Raw genomic sequence first — 18,495 nt, 5'->3', positions numbered from 1 at the left:
GCCAATGAAGTTTGTTAGAGGTGTATACTCTTTGATATAGATATACATAACTCTTTCAAGAAACAGGAAAAATTCCTGATTTAAAATAAATAAATAATTAGATGTGTAGGACGCTTGCGTTGTGGGGATGTACATGCAGATTACAGATATAAAATCGGTGATTGAATGACTAATGTTTACTCACTGAAATGAGATGATTTCCTATTAAGTCAATAGGCACATTGGAACTTTTGGGCATATCAATATGGCGGCGCAGTGGCAATCCAGTCTCTCTCTCTCTCTCTCTCTCTCTCTCTCTCTCTCTCTCTCTCTCTCTATATATATATATATCAGTGATTTGGACACTTTCTGGTTGTAGAACTTTGTAGAACATGTCCAAATAATGTGATGAACTTCACCTGTGTGAATTTAAGGACAATTACTGCACATATACAATAATAATAATAATAATAATAATAATAATAATTACCACGGCACCTGTTGTTTAAAACTAATAGCAAAAATGAAAGAGAAGAAATTCTGAATAAATGTCTGGTATCATGTATTTGCAGATGCCATTTTGCTAGATTTTTTGTTGTCTTGTTAAGTGTGGTTTGTACATCCTAATAGGGTACAACAGGGCTATAGACACCCCTTAAGGAAAATGTGCTTTTTTCATGGTCACAGTGTGTATCAAGATAAAAAAAAAAAAAATACATTTCTTTTTTTTAACATGGAGCAACATAATTTGTGTGAAAATAAATAACAACAGAAGGATGTTTTGATTAAAATTCTTTTTAAAAAATCATTAAAAAAAAAAAAGTGGCAAGGGGGCCTTTTACCCCAGGTATATAGGGTAACAAAAAATTATTTGGGTAAAAAGGCCCTAAGGGGTTTTACAGTGAAATTGTGTGTACAAGGGCAATAGTTATAGGACAAAATTTGTCAACTTATGCAAATACCTTTAAGACAGCTAGATGCTTTTTGAGTAAAATATTAAGATAATGCTTATTCAAAATAACTTGTTCAGAAAAGGGCGCCCCATTTCCTGTTAATTTCCATCACATTTGGCAATTCATAACATTTGGAATATTTTGAAAGTCCATAGTGACAAACAGGTGTTTAGGAAAGTGCTGTGGCATTTTTTGTTGCTATTTGGTAATTTGGGAGAGAATATGATCAAATGTGCCTTTTACCCTGGGGCCCTTCAGACCTAAACTCTTGGGGCCACTGTAGCCTATACAGGGTGATGTCCTGACATTACTTCAGTTATAAAACTTGAAAAAATCAGCATGCTGTAAATGCCTAATAGTGATTATATATTTGTCACTAATTTTCAATTAATCAAACACAGTATTCCAATATGGATGACTAAATTAATAACATATTAAAAGGTCTAATTCAAAAACAGTAAGAGTTTATGTCTGTTCACTCATTGCAACTGTCTTTTTACAGAGTTTGTTTTCTTTTAATCTGATTTCTTTTGTCATTCTTATAAATGTAGTTTGTTTGTTTTTTTTTAAAGCACGTTGTGCTGTATTAGCAGTACAGAAATGTTTGTTGAAATCGCTCTTCATGTGTAGCCCCATCTTTTAGCGTTGTGTTTTCCGAAAGCCTTACTAAACCAGGTTGATTTCAGGAAACAGTGACGCACACAGGGGCAGGTTCTTTAACATATTGTACCGTGGAAAAGTTCTTGTCTGAAGTTCGCTGAGACATTTTCTTTCACATCTTCTGCTCGACGGGGAAAATAAAATGAGATTTTACCACATTATAACTTTGGCACTGGCAATAATATGCCTTTTTGGGGAAAGTGAACTTGGTAAGTAAAAAAAAATAATAAATAAATAAATAAATAAAATAAATAAATGTATGATAATTTTTGCTTTTAATATTCGTTGTTTTATTAGTTCCATAATGCGATATTGGGATATACGATATTATAAAACGTCACTTGACGGAAGAAGCAGGTTGTTGTTAGGACGTCAAACTCGACATTATATTTATATAAAAAATAAAATAATAATAATAATGCCGTTCGTGGTAGTTAACTATGATATTATGTTTTTGTTATGCTCTGAGAATATCAGTACATCCGGATCTCTAATAATAAACAATAAACAAAAATAAACTGCCAGAGGAATTTACAGTAACACCGTTAGGGGCCGTTAACACCGAACTCGTTTTTGCGTTGCGCGGATGAAGAGGGCCACTTCTAGACCATCATTTGTGCTAATGACAAATAAGCCTAGTCTTACAGTGATATGATTTAATGTAATTTATTCATCAGGCCTATAATAAAGAGATTTCATACTCAAGCTGTCATTACTAAGAATGTCTTAAAAGATTTATTTGGTCAGATGTTTTGGGAATTTGGGGAACAATTGAATGATATCTGAAAAGCTCCTCATCTGTCCCTCTGTATTTTCCCTGAGCACAGTAGCCCCAACCAATAGCAGGTGGCTGATATGCAATTCTGATAGTAAGAACCCACACTGTGCAACACAGAAGCCCCTGCCCTTGGCAGGGCACACAACTCAACTTCCTCCTTCTGCAGCAAAAGACAAGTAAGTTACTTATGTATTCATATTTAGTTTTATTGAGAATTTAGTACAGTAGTATGCCATGATGATTTTGAAATGATCAGTCTGTTCGGCTTGTTTGTTCATGTCCAGGTGTAGTGAAAACTAAAGGGTTGAGTAATTGTTTAGGAAATGTATTATGTTGTAACAGGATGTCACAAGGGTAACCACTTGATTAGATTTTGTTTCAAATTCATTTACAAAATTATCATTATAAAATAATAATTATTGTTAGAACTATCTAGACAATGAGAGGACAAGCCACTCCAGGCTGACAAGACTGTATCACAGGACTTTTTCTTGAAAACTGTTTTCACCAGCAGTGCAAACGTAATTTGATTTCACAACCAATAATCACGATTATGAATGGGATGACTGGGGTTACATTACAGCTTAATATAGATATTCTCTTAATGATTTCAAAACCTGCAAGAGGAAGCTGTTTGTTTGTTTTTTACTTTAGGGCTTTTATATGAACCCCATAGGGATTCCATAAGGGTGTCAAACAACCAGCAAGGTTTTAATCTAAAGCTTTGCACAAGGGGAATGAAAGTAAAATTGTTAAAAACATTTTACTTACAGAAAGTCAGACGAGGTCTTACAGACTGCTGTCTCGGACATGAAGTATCAATCAGAAAATGGTGACCACACTGTAAAAAATTAAATAAACATTTATGGTAAAATACTGGCAGCATTGGTTGCCAGAAATTTACCATAAAAACTATGGTGACCATGTTTCATGCTGTATGGGATGTAATTTTGACGCCTGTATATTTTATGGTTGTCTACCGTATATCTTATAAAATGATATAAACTTGATATACTAACCTTCTGGAACTACAAAACTACTTTTCACTTCAAAATGTATTGTTAATCACTGTAGTAACTACAAAAGGCCATATGATGACTTAAAAGATCACCAAGAGTGGCCCGTCCAGGAGCAATCCTTCATAAACATGTAGAGACATTGTATAGTGTCACTCACAAACACAAAACACCGTCAGGGTGACACATGTGACACAAAAATAATGCAATGAACATTAACCAAACTACATCAAATATAACACAGATCACCCCCAATGTACATAACTGAAATTAAAAATAAGGAGCAACATAACGATTCCCATAAAATGTAATGAAATGTAATGGGTCATGCAGGGACTTCTGGGAACGCTCGATTATTGTTTTTCACTGTATTTTTAACACTAGTTTACCGTAAAAAGTAAATGTATTCTTTTGTTAAACAATATACATTTTTGCTGTTAATTATACAGCAAAATCTTACTTTTTTCATCTAAAACATTTATTTATTTATTTATTTATTTTTACAATATGTTCTATAAAATGAAATTTTTTGTCTTATTAAATATTTGGTACTTTTTAACCATAAATGTTAAGGTTAACCAATCAACCGTCTTTTACTGTAGCATTTTTACATGTTTTTAAATTAAAAAATATGAAATGAAAATGAGTTTCAGAGATCTTTCGCACCAAAAAAAATTGTGAGAAGTTGTTCTTTATCAGGGGTATTTCCTGAATCATTCATATGCAATGACTATGTGAATTTGAAGCTTTACCAAATGATTCAAATCTCTATAATCTTTTTCCTGGCAGTGCAGCTCTTAGGAAAGTGGTTCAAGACTGTGTCTTTTATCAAAATGAACATATTCAAAAGGCTGTACAGACATTTTCTTAAAGGTCTTTGACTTGTAAAATACTTGTTTTCATAGCTAGAACAAAATATTTGTGTATTAGTTAACTGTAGGCTAGTTTCTTTAAGGCACTTGAATGTCTCAGAGATGTGATACCCCCTTTTATTGGATCAACTTCACCCCATCAGACATTATGAGAATATGGTCTCATAGATATTTACAAAATCACATCAATGTTAAACTTCCTTATATTTTTGCGTTATCATTTTTATCTACCTGTGGTATGGCTCCTTTTTTGCTCAGCATAAAATCTTTATAATTTCTCATGCTGGGTCACTTCCTTCCATACCATTTATATTGACGTCAGAGCACATGTAAGTGTAGTATCTCCTCAAATCTTTTCTAATAGATCAACAAGATATCACACATTAACATGTTAACTACACTGTGGAAAACTATTATTTTTTATTATATTATTATATTATTTTTATTTAATGTTCCTGTCACTCACTTTTTGCTAAATCTCTGAATATCATCTCTACACTTACCAGAGAATGTAGACCAAAAGTAGACACTTTAAGAGACATGCGTATAAGAAATAAATATTTCTGAGAACTATTTTATTTTTTGAGAAATATATTATTAAGGGAAAACATTATTTTTTAAATTGCCTTTATGCAGGATTTAGATCAGATTTGTAGACAACGTGTTTTGCTTGTAACAAAGCATTGAGTAGAGAGGTCAGTGGAATGATTAAGAAACTGGCCCTTTATGTTCTCAAAGAAATACAGGAAGGGCTGAGAGCATGTCGGACCACTCTTGAATGACTCTGTGCTTTTGTTTTCTAACAGAATCCCAGTTAGCACAGAGGAAGCCACTCCTGAGATGGAGGAGCAGTCAGGAGAGGGTTTGGGTAACTCAGACACAATTCAGCTATTGACGAGAGATGGCCCAGAGCAGGCTGACAAGAATGAAGAGGAAGGCTCATCTGTTGGGGAAGAGGCCAGTGGAGACATCAATTACTCCAAATATGTCTTCCCTCAGAAAATAGATATGCTTTCTTCAAAGGATCTGAAAGAGGAAAGTATGATTCCATAAAGACCTACTTTCCCTCACATGTTATTTAAATTTAGACAGCACAATGTGAAACATGCAGGATACTGCTTTTTGGTTACAGTTATAATTACAAAATGTATTCTCGTAATTGTGGTATTTTCTGCAAAAGTGGGTTGTTTTCCACTGTGCATTGAAAAGATCAATGGGATTTTTCTGAACTGATTCATGTATACATACTATATACAGTACATACATACAAACATACATACATATATATACATATATATATAAATTTGCACATCAAACTTTTATATTATTATTTTAATTACTCTCATTGTCTGCAGTGTGACCCATGATGGCATCTGGCTTAACTATTAAAACAGTCATTTAAGTTTTTGGTAATGGAAATACAATTGTGTCTGGATAATAAGTAGTGAATTGTTCAAAAATTCAAGCATATTTCTTCTTTTTGACAATATTGTATTGTTTTTTAAAATATTTTGGCCATTATAAAAACCACTTTTAAACTGTATACAGCATTTGCCTCTCATTGTGACTACATTACACCAGCAAAAGAAGGAATGAACTGTATACAAAAAATGCCTTATGTTCTGCAGACAAGATGAAGTGAGCCATTCAAGCTTCCTGTGTTACCAAGAGAGTTATCACACTCAGGCTGACTATATCTTGTGCATTTCCTGACTCCTACATCATGACCTGTTTCTCAGCGTCTGTGGCATAAAAAGCTGTAATATTAAATGTATTTAATAGTCTACAGTCTGAAGACATACAGCTTATAATGAATTGGCAAAATAGGTTAACAATTCACTCAGCAGTTAATGCAAAATCTACATAATTTTTACACACAACACAAGACATACGTCATACATCTTTCTTCCTGAAAATGTTTCAACCATCTTAGAGTACAGAGTTATTCTTCTCCCAGTTGTCTCATTTGTTATTTTCACACTAATAGAGACAACCATGCCACCCAATCCAATTTGCATTTACACACTGAAACATTTAAAAATGGGGCAAATAGAAAAAATATGACAATAATAGTTTAAGCCAAAGGTGCAAAGGTGTATTCAGAAGTATTTATGTCACATAGTTATAAGATGATACACAGTACCTTCAGAAAGTATTTCAAATATCAAAACAATGAAATCATTTTCTCCAATATCAAACATTCAATACTTCAAGAACAGAGTTAACCCGAACCCTAATGGCACCAAAATGAATAATTGAATACATTTCATTTAATGAATTGTCATTTACAAAAGTATTTACACCCATAAAGAGTCCATACTTAGAACAAAATTTTAGCTATAACTATGAGTGAGTCCTTGTGTGTGTGTGTGTGTGTGTGTGTGTGTGTGTGTGTAGAGAGAGAGAGAGAGAGAGAGAGAGAGATTTTTGATTGGATTTAAATCTGGACTTTAATGTTCATTCTTCTAGCAACTACAAAATGCACCTGTGAGACATTCTTAAAAGTGGCTACTTGGGGGGCCTGGGTAGCTCAGCCTGTAAATACACTGACTACCAAACATTAAGTCACAAGTTCAAATCCAGGGCGTGCTGAGTGACTCCAGTCAGGCTTCCTAAGCAACCAATTGGTCCAGTTGCTAGGGTGGGTGGAGTCATGTTGGGTTAACCTTCTCGTGGTCACTATAATGTGGTTCTCGCTTTCGGTGGGGCATGTGGTGAGTTGTGTGTGGATGCCGCAGAGAATAGCATGAAGCCTCCACATGTGCAAGGTCTGCTCAACAAGCCACGTGATAAGATGTGTGGATTGACTGTCTCAGACGCGGAGGCAACTGAGATTCCTCTTCCACCACCCAGATCAAGGAGAGTCACTACACCACCACAAGGACTTAGAGCACATTGGGAACTGGGCATGACAAAATTGGGGAGAAAAGGGGAGGGGAAAAAAGTGCCCACTTTTTATCCAGTTTCCCAATGAGGATAACTCTGTGAAGAACCAAAGAGATCAATGTTGAAAATGTTCCACAATTTTTAGCCAAGTTCTGCAACTCTGTGAGTGTTGTAGCTGGCTTTTTTTTTTTTTTTTTTTTTTTTTTTTTTTTTTTTTTACCTCTGACAATCACCCTTCTTCTCCGGTTGAATATCTTTCTTTAAACAAAGTGTTAAATGTACTGAGTAGTGCTTCTGTCGACAACTTACATGTGGTTATCTATATTGGTGAATACATTTTTCGTATTGTATCATAGCTATCATGTTTAGCGTTTGTTTATAAATGAAGTCTTGAATTAATGTGAATATTTTTACAGGAGTGGTGCAAATAATCACTTGACCAGAGCCATTTAATTCCACTGGGCTCCTCTGAAAGATGATTACTGTGTCATAACTCCATATAAGGAAGCAAGTAACAACATGTCATAATCCAACGACCATATTTTGTACGTGTTTAATTATCTATTATTCATTTATTAATAGGGTTTATTAATAGCTCTGCTTCATATAAATCATGCGATACGATACAACATATTTAGTGCAGGCGGTTTAATTTAATTAGGAGATTCATTATAAATATTAATGAATACAGGGCCAGAACCAAGAAACTATAACGAAAACATACTGTACCATCATCTTAATATTTCTACAATAAAAAAAAAAAAACAAATAAATAAATAAAATAAAATAAAATAAAATAAAGATTAAATGAACGACGACTTTTATTTTGAAATTTAAATGTTGCGCGCTCGCAATGTTTCAGCGTTCACTGTGTGTTCCTGTCGGTCCCAGTTCAGCTCAGAGGAATCCATCTCGAAGCATATTCAGGAAAACTACAGCTAAAGTCACGGAGCTGAAATGGTGAGCGTTAAATCAGACTGCATTGAACGAGTGAGATTTTGCTCGCTTTACACCAATTGATTTATTCCCTCTGGAGCAAAAGCTCACAATTCTGGCGAACATGTTTTTAGTTCACCCAGTAGGCCATGGAAGTCGTGAAGGATTCGTTAAGGGTGGGGAGAGGCTGGGTGATTATCAGTCAGAGATAACACACTGCTAGTAAACTGACTGTTCTGGCCTTACAAATTGGCCCTCAGTGGGAATTTATGCAATTTGTACTTGAATAAGAAACTTAAATCCATAAAATACCTACTGGACCTTTAGAGACAGATGTAAAGATGAAGGCTCATCCAAAATAGCTGTTGATAAGAGTCCTGTCAACGAACCGCTATCAAGTTCATGTTGTTTCTCGTAAAATAAAGATGTTTGGTAATTAAGTATTTTGCACCCGATGCTGTTTCAGCAGTGCTCCCTGACGTCGTTTGTAAATTATGCAATAAAAGGCACGTGATTGCTCAAATGTTTTTGCACTGTGTCAGCATTTCTTTGCAATAAGGGAGCCTTTCTATATTGTCTGGGTGTGATCATATTTGTATTGAGACAAGCTTGTACAAGGTTTACCAGTGTAAGTGTAAAATTACTCCGATGGACGTGGAATGGAGCACTTTAGCGCTAGGTCGAAGTATGTTGAAGTATTATGTATTGATTTACTAATGGTGAAGTAGGACCAACAATTGGCAAACCTAACAATAGTTTAAAAAAAAAATCTTATGTCTAATATTTCTTCTTCGAGGATTATATTTCATGGGACACCATGGACTTGATTGACTGCTTCTTAAGATATTGGAGAGTTCATCAGATTTCTTCCTAACACACCAGAAGACTTTGAATGAAGTCTGCCTCAGCAGCTTGCACCATTTGTTACCACGAGAATTTGACTGTTTCAGAGTTTTCTTGGCGGTCTGTTTGGTCCTGTGTGTGAAATCGATGTCATTCTGAATGATGCTGAAAGCAGAAAAACAGTAGAGCTGAAGACCGAGGATGGGAAACTGGAGAAGCATTATCTGTTTTATGATGGAGAATCGGTTTCTGGAAAGGTGAGCAGACATCAGCTCACTGCTTTTCTAAAGTCTCTTATTTTGAGAAAGAATTGACACATGTTGTCTTTCTTATGTCACCCAAAGGTAAATATCAATGTAAAGCAAACAGGCAAGAGACTTGAACATCAGGGAATTCGCATTGAGTTTGTAGGACAGATTGGTAAGTTAACTAAATATTCTGTTATTCTCTTGCACTCATGCAGTAATCAGGACACAGTATCTCAGTTCTCATATGCTGAAGGCTTAGGAGAGCATGTGGTTGTCACATGGAAAGGGAGCTAGTGTGCTACACATTTTCAGTGAGGGAGACAATCTGTGATTGTGCCTTACAGCACAGTTGGAAGCAGTGTTTCCCACAGAACAGAGGTGGGTAGAGTTAACAAAAACTGTACTCGAGTAAAAGTACAGTTACTTGAAAAAATGATTACTCAAGTAAAGTACTGATGCTAATAATTACTTGAGTAAGAGTAAAAAAGTATCCAATTAAAAGAATACTCAAGTAGTGAGTAACTAGTCACTTTCATATGTAACATAATGGACATTTAATCATCAACATTCCATTAAATAATACACATTTAACATGTATTACAGAATAATAATAATAACAATTTAATAACAATAATAATAATTATTATTATTATTGGAAATTCTTTCATCATTCACCCTCATGTTGTTCCAAACCTGTATGACTTTCTTCAGTGCAACACAATTAAGGAGATGTCAGACAGAATGTTAGCTTTGAGGCACTCTACACTGATTGCGTCGACACAAACCTTCTAAACTACTTAATTTGTGTAGGAGCGCCAGCGTTTGCAGCGCAAAATTGAAAGGGACACCCATTTATTGTCGGCGCAACAGATGCGCCACAACGGACGCTTCCAGTGTAGACAGCATCATTGATTATAATGGGGTTTTATTGCTTTTGACGCAACACACCACTCACGTCCGGTGTAGACAGGCTGTTATAGTCACCATTTACTTTCACTGCATGTTTTTTTTCCTCCATATTTTAAAAGGGAATTGTGACTGAGAGTGTCAGTCTCTAACATTCTGTCTAACATCTTTTGGGTTCCACAAAATACAGAAAGTCACAGAACAACATGAGGACGGGGAAATGATGACAGAACATTAATTTATGGCTGAACTATCACTTTAAGGATGCTTGTCAGATTTGGACGAATCTGTCAATTAGAAGAGAAGTTTGGAAACCAGTTTCTAGTAATTATTACAGTGAAAATATTACACAGGCCCAATCATATTTAATGCTGAATAAAACATAGCAAGATCATGCTTTATTAATGGCTACCTCCACTATTTCACAGCTTTTTAAAGTCCTGTATGGATTCCTAGTTCAGTGTAGTTACAGTATTTTCAGTGTAGAAAGAATTTAGATCATTAGTCCTGTACAGTAAGGATAAACTGCACCATATCTGTGTATTTGGAAGTGTGTTAGGCTTATTTAAGTTCAGAGCTTGAAAATGACCATCACCACAACACAGACAAACTCACATTGTCACAATCGGCAAAACTCGCCACAACGAGTTGTTTTAAGTTGGAGCTGCAATTCTAATCTTGAAATATCCACTTGTCTTGGTGTAAAATGAAGGCATTGCGTGACAAAAGTGTTTGCTTTGAGTGCTTGATGCTGCTGCAGTCATGAACTCGACTCGAGTGACAAGAGCACATCTGTTAAATTCCGCTGTCATAAAAGTCCCATTCAAAAATCTCTCAATAAATTACACATTTATTAAAACGTATTTAATTAAAACCAGTAATGTAACGAAAGGAGCGTTTCCCATTGTAACAAAGTAAAAGTAAATTTACTTGAGTAAGAGTAAAAAGTACCCACTATTAAACCTACTCTTAAAAGTACACTACCGTTCAAAAGTTTGGGGTCACTTGCCTGAAAAGTTTCTCATGATCTTAAAAACCTTTCGATCTGAAGGCGTATGCTTAAATGTTTGAAATTAGTTTTGTAGACAAAAATATAATTGTGCCAACATATTAATATATTTAATTACAAAACTAAAATTGTATAAAAAAAAAAAAAAGGTTTTTGAAATGGATGACTTGGACCAAATAATAAAAAAAAAAAACAGCCAATAAGTGCCCAACATAGATGGGAACACCTTCAGTACTGTTTAAAAAGCATCCCAGGGTGATACCTCAAGAAGTTGGTTGAGAAAATGCAGAGTACATTTCTGCAAAATCTAGGCAAAGTGTGGCCACTTTGAAAATGCTAAAATATAACACAGTTTTGATTTATTTTGGATTTTGTTTAGTCACAACATAATTCCCATATTTCCATTTATATTATTCCATAGTTGTGATGACTTTACTATTATTCTAAAATGTGAAAAAAATAAATAAAGAATGAGTAAGTGACCCTAAACTTTTGAACGGTAGTGTATATTTTCTCCAAAAATCTACTCAAGTAAATGTAACGGAGTAAATGTAGCGCATTACTACCCACCTCTGGAATGAAAAAAATATATCTTGATTTCGATTGACCATTCAGCACTACACAATGCAATAAAAATATATGTTGTTTTTCCGTTATTTCGGGACACATGCTCTTTGTATCTCAACACATACGATTCAGACTGCAAGCTCACAACTTGGATATCATTCTTTGGCATGGTGCTGGAGATTTAGTAGCAGCAGTATTTAACTTTATTAGTAGTTAGAATTGGGGCAAGTCTAAAAAAGATTTCCTTTACTAATTGTTGGGTATATCATTAGTGATTCTGATGGGATATTCATATTCAACTTTATGTAGTCTCATATGACTGGTGTCAGATTGATTGGTTTTAGCAATCCCAAGATTGCTGCATGTAATTTTTAAAAAGCACAAAACTTTTTTGTGTCCAGCCACTACATAAGAGGTTGTCTTTATTTCACATGCAGAACTCTTCAGCGATAAAAGCAATACTCATGAGTTTGTAAACCTTGTAAAGGAGCTTGCTCTGCCTGGGGAACTTGCACAGAATCGCAGCTATGACTTTGAGTTCATGCAGGTGGAAAAGCCATATGAGTCATATGTTGGAGCGAATGTGCGACTGAGGTTAGTGAACTCTTCCTTAGATTGCATAGTTCTGCAGCTTTAGGACTAAGTTGAACAATCACTATTGAGATGTTTAAAATAAAACATTGTCATTCGTTTGCTTTAAGAGACAATAGTCCTTGTTTTTCCCGAGTAAATTTGTCCAGGTATTCATTTGCACTGTTTAGCTGTGTTTTATAACAACTGTTTATATTTTTCAAAAATCAGACAAGGTGGTGTGCTTTTGATATCTCTGCAGGTATTTCCTTAAAGTTACAATTGTGAGGAGGCTGTCTGATTTGGTAAAGGAGTATGATCTCATTGTCCATCAGCTGGCCACTTACCCTGATGTCAACAATTCTATCAAAATGGAAGTGGGTATTGAGGACTGCCTACATATAGAATTTGAATACAATAAGTCCAAGTAAGTGTACTTATTTCTCCCATCATGAACTTCTCTATTGTTTTAATTGTAGTTGCTTAACTCATAAGCTAAAGTGGTGGAAAAGCAAATAATAGTAAAGAAATGAATAAGAAAAAAAATAGGTAAGGGACGATAGTTTTGTTTAGAATATGAAAAAAAACTTTATTAGTTTTTCTTGACAGGCACAGACATTGAGGCTACAAGAGTCTAAAATGAAAAATCTCCCAGATGCAGTTTGTTGTGCAACAAAAATGCCCCAAAATAACCAGAAAAATAAAGATTTGGAGCATAATGCGGAATTATGAACACGTCCGAAATACACATACTTATTTCGGGACTCTTCTTTTGAAATGACGGAGACTTTGCTCTATTGCAATGCTCTATATTTAAGTATTCACTAAATTAAGCTTTTTGTATGGCCTATATATTTATTTACCAGATTAAGGATTGTGTGTATGTGTGCAAAAAAAAAAAAAAAACACACATATATATATATATACACACACACACACATATATATATATATACAGTGCATCCGGAAAGTATTCTCAATGCTTCACTTTTTCCACATTCTGTTATGTTACAGCCTTATTCTAAAATGGATTAAATTCTACAAACAATACCCCATAATGACAACATGAAAGAAGTTTGATTGAAATCTTTGCAAATTTATTAAAAGTAAAAAACAAAAAAAAATCACATACATAAGTACTCACAGCCTTTGCCATGACACTCAAAATTGAGCTCAGGTGCAGCCTGTTTCCACTGATCATCCTTGAGATGTTTCTACAACTTGATTGGAGTCCACCTGTGGTAAATTCTGTTGATTGGACATGATTTGGAAAGGCACACACCTGTCTATATAAGCTCCCACAGTTAACAGTGCATGTCAGAGCACAAACCAAGCCATGAAGTCCAAGGAATTGTCTGTAGACCTCCGAGACAGGATTGTATCGAGGCACAGATCTGGGGAAGGGTACAGAAAAATTTCTGCAGCATTGAAGGTCCCAATGAGCACATTGGCCTCCATCATCTGTAAAAGGAAGAAGTTTGGAACCACCAGGACTCTTCCTAGAGCTGGCCGCCCGGCCAAACTGAGCGATCTGGGGAGAAGGGCCTTAGTCAGGGAGGTGACCAAGAACCCGATGGTCACTCTGACAGAGCTCCAGCATTTCTCTGTGGAGAGAGGAGAACCTTCCAGAAGAACAACCATCTCTGCAGCACTCCACCAATCAGGCCTGTATAGTAGAGTGGACAGATGGAAGCCACTCCTTAGAAAAAGGCACATGACAGCCCGCCTGGAGTTTGCCAAAAGGCACCTGAAGGACTCTCAGACCATGAGAAACAAAGATTGAACTCTTTGGCCTGAATGGCAAGCGTCATGTCTGGAGGAAACCAGGCACTGCTCATCACCTGGCCAATACCATCCCTACAGTGAAGCATGGTGGTGGCAGCATCATGCTGTGGGGATGTTTTTCAGCGGCAGGAACTGGGAGACTAGTCAGGATCGAGGTAAAGATGAATGCAGCAATGTACAGAGACATCCTTGATGAAAACCTGCTCCAGAGTGCTCTGGACCTCAGACTGGGGTGAAGGTTCATCTTCCAACAGGACAGCGACCCTAAGCACACAGCCAAGATAACAAAGGAGTGGCTCCGGGAAAACTCTATGAATGTCCTTGAGTGGCCCAGCCAGAGCCCAGACTTGAACCCGATTGAACATCTCTGGAGAGATCTGAAAATGGCTGTGCACCAATGCTCCCCCATCCAACCTGATGGAGCTTGAGAGGTCCTACAAAGAAGAATGGGAGAAACTGCCCAAAAATAGGTGTGCCAAGCTTGTAGCATCATACTCAAAAAGACTTGAGGCTGTAATTGGTGCCAGAGGTGCTTCAACAAAGTATTGAGCAAAGGCTGTGAATACTTATGTACATGTGAATATTTATTTATTTATTTATTTATTTTATTGTTTTTTATTTTTAACAAATTTGTAAAGATTTCAAACAAACTTCTTTCACGTTGTCATTATGGGGTATTGTTTGTAGAATTTTGAGGAAAATAATTAATTTAATCCATTTTGGAATAAGGCTGTAACATAAGAAAATGTGGAAAAAGTGAAGCGCTGTGAATACTTTCTGGATGCACATATATATGTATATATATCTATCACTTGATTTTTATTATTATTATTTTTAACAAGATACGATGTATGTGCTGATGAGGCATGTTTCCATATAGTAGCATTTTTATTTTCATGCCCTTGCTTCAATTTAAAATACTTGATCATCTAATCAAAAGTAACAAAAAATGCATTGAAGTGAGGATAAATATATTGATTAATTCTGTCAGTCAGTTTTATTTCTCCTCTTGAGGTGGCTGTTATATTTTGGCAATAACAGATAGTTCAAAAAGCAACTTTTGGCACCAATTAATCTGTAAAACCAATATATCTGTCTACCTTTAATGCTAAGTACTAACTTTTTTAGTAATAACTTTTTTTTAATAGAATTTTTAGATTTTTTTGGCCTAAACTTGTTATTTAGATTTTGAGCTAACCATATTCTTCTTATAACCTGTCAGGTACCACCTCAAAGATGTAATTGTGGGTAAAATTTACTTCTTGCTTGTACGGATTAAAATCCAACACATGGAGCTTCAGTTGATCAAGAAAGAAATGACGGGAATTGGTATGATCTGAGTGTTTTAATCTTTCTGTAATTCATGAATAACTGTTTGGATTGCATATAATTTAATTAACAAACAATTCTGAAAAGGAAACTGACAAATTACTAGAACATCATACCCTCAAGCACTTAAAATTCTTTAGTTTCTTCTTTTTCGCTGAAAACGTTACATTTATTAAATGTATCGTGTGACATGCCTCTCTAGGGCCGAGCACAACTACTGAGACAGAGACTGTGGCCAAATATGAAATTATGGATGGGGCACCAGTCAAGGGTGAGAACTGCACTAGATAAAAAAAATAATTTAGAGCTGTAGAAATTTTAACAGTTATAATGAGCATAATATGCTGTTGGTATTGCCAATCTCATTATTCCTAAACTGAAATTGGTTTCCCTTATGATCTGACAATTTATTATTAGGGGAGTCCATTCCTATTCGTCTTTTCCTGGCTGGTTACGACCTTACACCCACAATGAGAGATGTAAACAAGAAGTTCTCTGTGAGGTACTTTTTAAACTTGGTGCTTGTGGATGAAGAAGACAGGAGATACTTCAAACAGCAGGTACATCGTGTTGAAGATAATTTGCCATTTAAGTAAACATACAAGAATCGTCCTCAAAGTGTTATATATATTACATTTCCTGATTGACAGGCTGCTTGGATTGTTATAGAAAATGATAAATGTACTTTTAAAATGGCTCCTGTTTATCAAGCAAGAAATGTTTGCTTAGTTTCTGAAAGAAAGAAGCTAAAAGCTAATGTTTCATATTCCTTTGTAGGAAATTGTTTTGTGGAGGAAGGCACCAGAGAAAATCCGAAAACGGAACTTCCATCAGCGCTATGAATCACCTGAGCCTCGGCCGAGTCTATCTGCTGAGCAGCCGGAAATGTGAGCGGGGTTTAAAGAGCAACCAGCCAGGGGCACGTGTGCTTCTTTGAGACCAGTCACAGCAGAGGAGAACAACAACTTACACTGAATATACATACAGATTGCTGTTCACATGGTCACCCTGAATTGGCTCTATCCACCCTGCCATCCACAGCAAGCAATCTGTTAGTATACAAGGACACTTTTTAGAAAGCACTGGAAACAATAATGCAAATCTCATAGCACATCTTCAAGGTTGCACGCCTCCCTAGAAGAGGATATGTTTTTAAGAGTGCACTCACCGGTATACTCCATGATCTACATAGAGTGAAAACATATAGGCCTAAGACACATTTTTAAGAGCTTCCTAATGCATGCTGGCTGGTTAAAGTGAATCAGAGTTCATAATAACAGTTAATAAAGGCTATGGGGCCAGTTTAAAAAAAGGTCAAGAAATGTATTGACATGCATTCTGGACATCACCCAGGCCATACTGTATTTGCAATCAAAGTTGTAAAACATTTAATTTATTTAGTGTCTTCTTTATTTTCTTTTTTTCTTATTTGTTTGTTTGTCTTTATGTGAAGACAATTCTGTTCTTGAAATAAAAAAAAAAAGTATATGTCTATATATAAAGTATTTAAAGAGGCTTTGGCCTAGAAGCTTTACAAAACTTTGGCAGTTTGAGTACAGTATATGCAACTTAGCACAGTTATGGATAACACACTGGCTTAGTAGTAAAAGAGGGATACTTGAAATTCCTATTTAGTTTTCTGAATTTATTAATTAACCAACCTCTATTGACACACAATATCAGCTGCATTGCACTCACATTTCATATTGTCTAAACACCCTGTAGAGAAACTATGGAATTATGTTGTATCCATTGCATGTCATCCTGCTTTAAGGTTTCTTAACAAGTGGTGATGTTAGCGGTTTTTCACTGTGCAAATGTGCCCTTTTTGCATATTTTATGTGGGCTGTGAGAAGTAAATTATTATTATTTGGACTTTTCAAGACAATGTTCTCTGCTTAAAATTTAATTCTAAAACTGTTACATTTTCTTCTAATGTTATGATTTTAAAATTCACACTACATTACTAATGGAAATGTTAAGAGTGCCCTATGAAAAAGATATAATGGTGAGTGTTTGGGGAAACGGATCGAATAGTTGCGGTTAGGCAACAAAGTCATTTGTATGTCTTGAAAAATTGTACATATCCAGCCATAGTTTGTTTATCTGCAAATCTGTCAAATAAAAAATGCAACTTTATACTTAAAGGTGCACTCAGTAACTTTTTCCTCATTAAAAAAGTGTTACTCCTATAGAAATGAATAATAATTTTAACAAATATGTATAAAACCATGACCAATCGCATGAGGTGAAGACTCCAGTCATAGATCAGTAACCTTATAAAAGCTGACTTATTTTACATCAAGATGGTCCCTCATATGGCAGACCGTTTTAGCTTTTATTCATACACAGGATATGAGTTGTTGATTTCAACAATTCAGTTTTCACTTGTGGAAATGCCAATTGTTGATATCAAAAATGGAATTTCAACTAGTAAAATCCTTCATTCTTGATACCTGTAATTGAATTTTCACTAGTTGAATTTCACTATGATCTCTGATACTGTTGCAAGCCAAATTGACTTATTCATTTGTAGGATATGAATTGTTGATATCAATAATTACATTCCCACTAGTAGAAATCACATTCTTGATATCAAAAATGGGATTTCAACTATAGTAAAAACCATCATTTTTTTATATCTATAATTGAATTTTCACTTTCATGTCATTCACTCCTATTCAAAACGCAATTATTGATATCAAAAATTTGTTTCTAATGAGTTGTAATTCCAATTTCACATATCAACAATTCTTTTCTTACTAGTAAAAATATAATTTTTAATATCAAGAATGTAATTTCTACTAGTGGAAATACCATTTTGTATATCAACAACTGAATTCCAACTACTAAAAATGCTAATTTTTTAATTCAGTTTTCACTATAGTGACCATTTTAAATTTTGATATCTGTAATGTAATTGTTACTAGTAAGAAATACTTTTTAGATATCATTAATGACACTCCAAATTATTGAGATCTGAAATCCATTTCCAGATATCAGAAATTCCAAATATAACATGTTGAAATTAATTTACTGATATAAAAAAAATTACCATTTTCACTAGTTGTAATTCAGTTGTTGATATCAAGAATGAACATTTTACTAGTAACAATGTAATTATTGATATCAGTAAAGGGAACTCTACTAGTAACAATT

General features: G+C 35.0%; 1 protein-coding gene across 1 annotated transcript; it reads left to right on the top strand.

Annotated features, from left to right (window-relative positions):
• Positions 1-7,375: 7,375 nt before the first annotated feature.
• LOC127413961 (vacuolar protein sorting-associated protein 26A) lies at positions 7,376-17,483 on the top strand. Its single transcript, XM_051651552.1, has 9 exons — positions 7,376-8,104; positions 9,031-9,180; positions 9,268-9,343; positions 12,091-12,247; positions 12,486-12,650; positions 15,230-15,336; positions 15,539-15,607; positions 15,754-15,896; positions 16,114-17,483. The coding sequence occupies exons 1-9, from the start codon at positions 8,102-8,104 to the stop codon at positions 16,225-16,227; spliced, it is 984 nt and encodes a 327-aa protein (XP_051507512.1). The 5' UTR covers positions 7,376-8,101; the 3' UTR covers positions 16,228-17,483.
• The last annotated feature ends 1,012 nt before the right edge of the window (positions 17,484-18,495 follow it).

The sequence above is a fragment of the Myxocyprinus asiaticus genome, chromosome 23, assembly GCF_019703515.2.
Source record: "Myxocyprinus asiaticus isolate MX2 ecotype Aquarium Trade chromosome 23, UBuf_Myxa_2, whole genome shotgun sequence".
Lineage (NCBI taxonomy): Eukaryota > Metazoa > Chordata > Actinopteri > Cypriniformes > Catostomidae > Myxocyprinus > Myxocyprinus asiaticus.
This window is presented reverse-complemented; position numbering and strand designations above follow the sequence as displayed.

Coding starts and splice junctions, on each gene's coding strand:
- LOC127413961 (XM_051651552.1), top strand. Junction 12,651..15,229: donor TTTGAATACAATAAGTCCAA/GTAAGTGTACTT, acceptor ATAACCTGTCAG/GTACCACCTCAAAGATGTAA. Junction 15,337..15,538: donor GAAAGAAATGACGGGAATTG/GTATGATCTGAG, acceptor ATGCCTCTCTAG/GGCCGAGCACAACTACTGAG.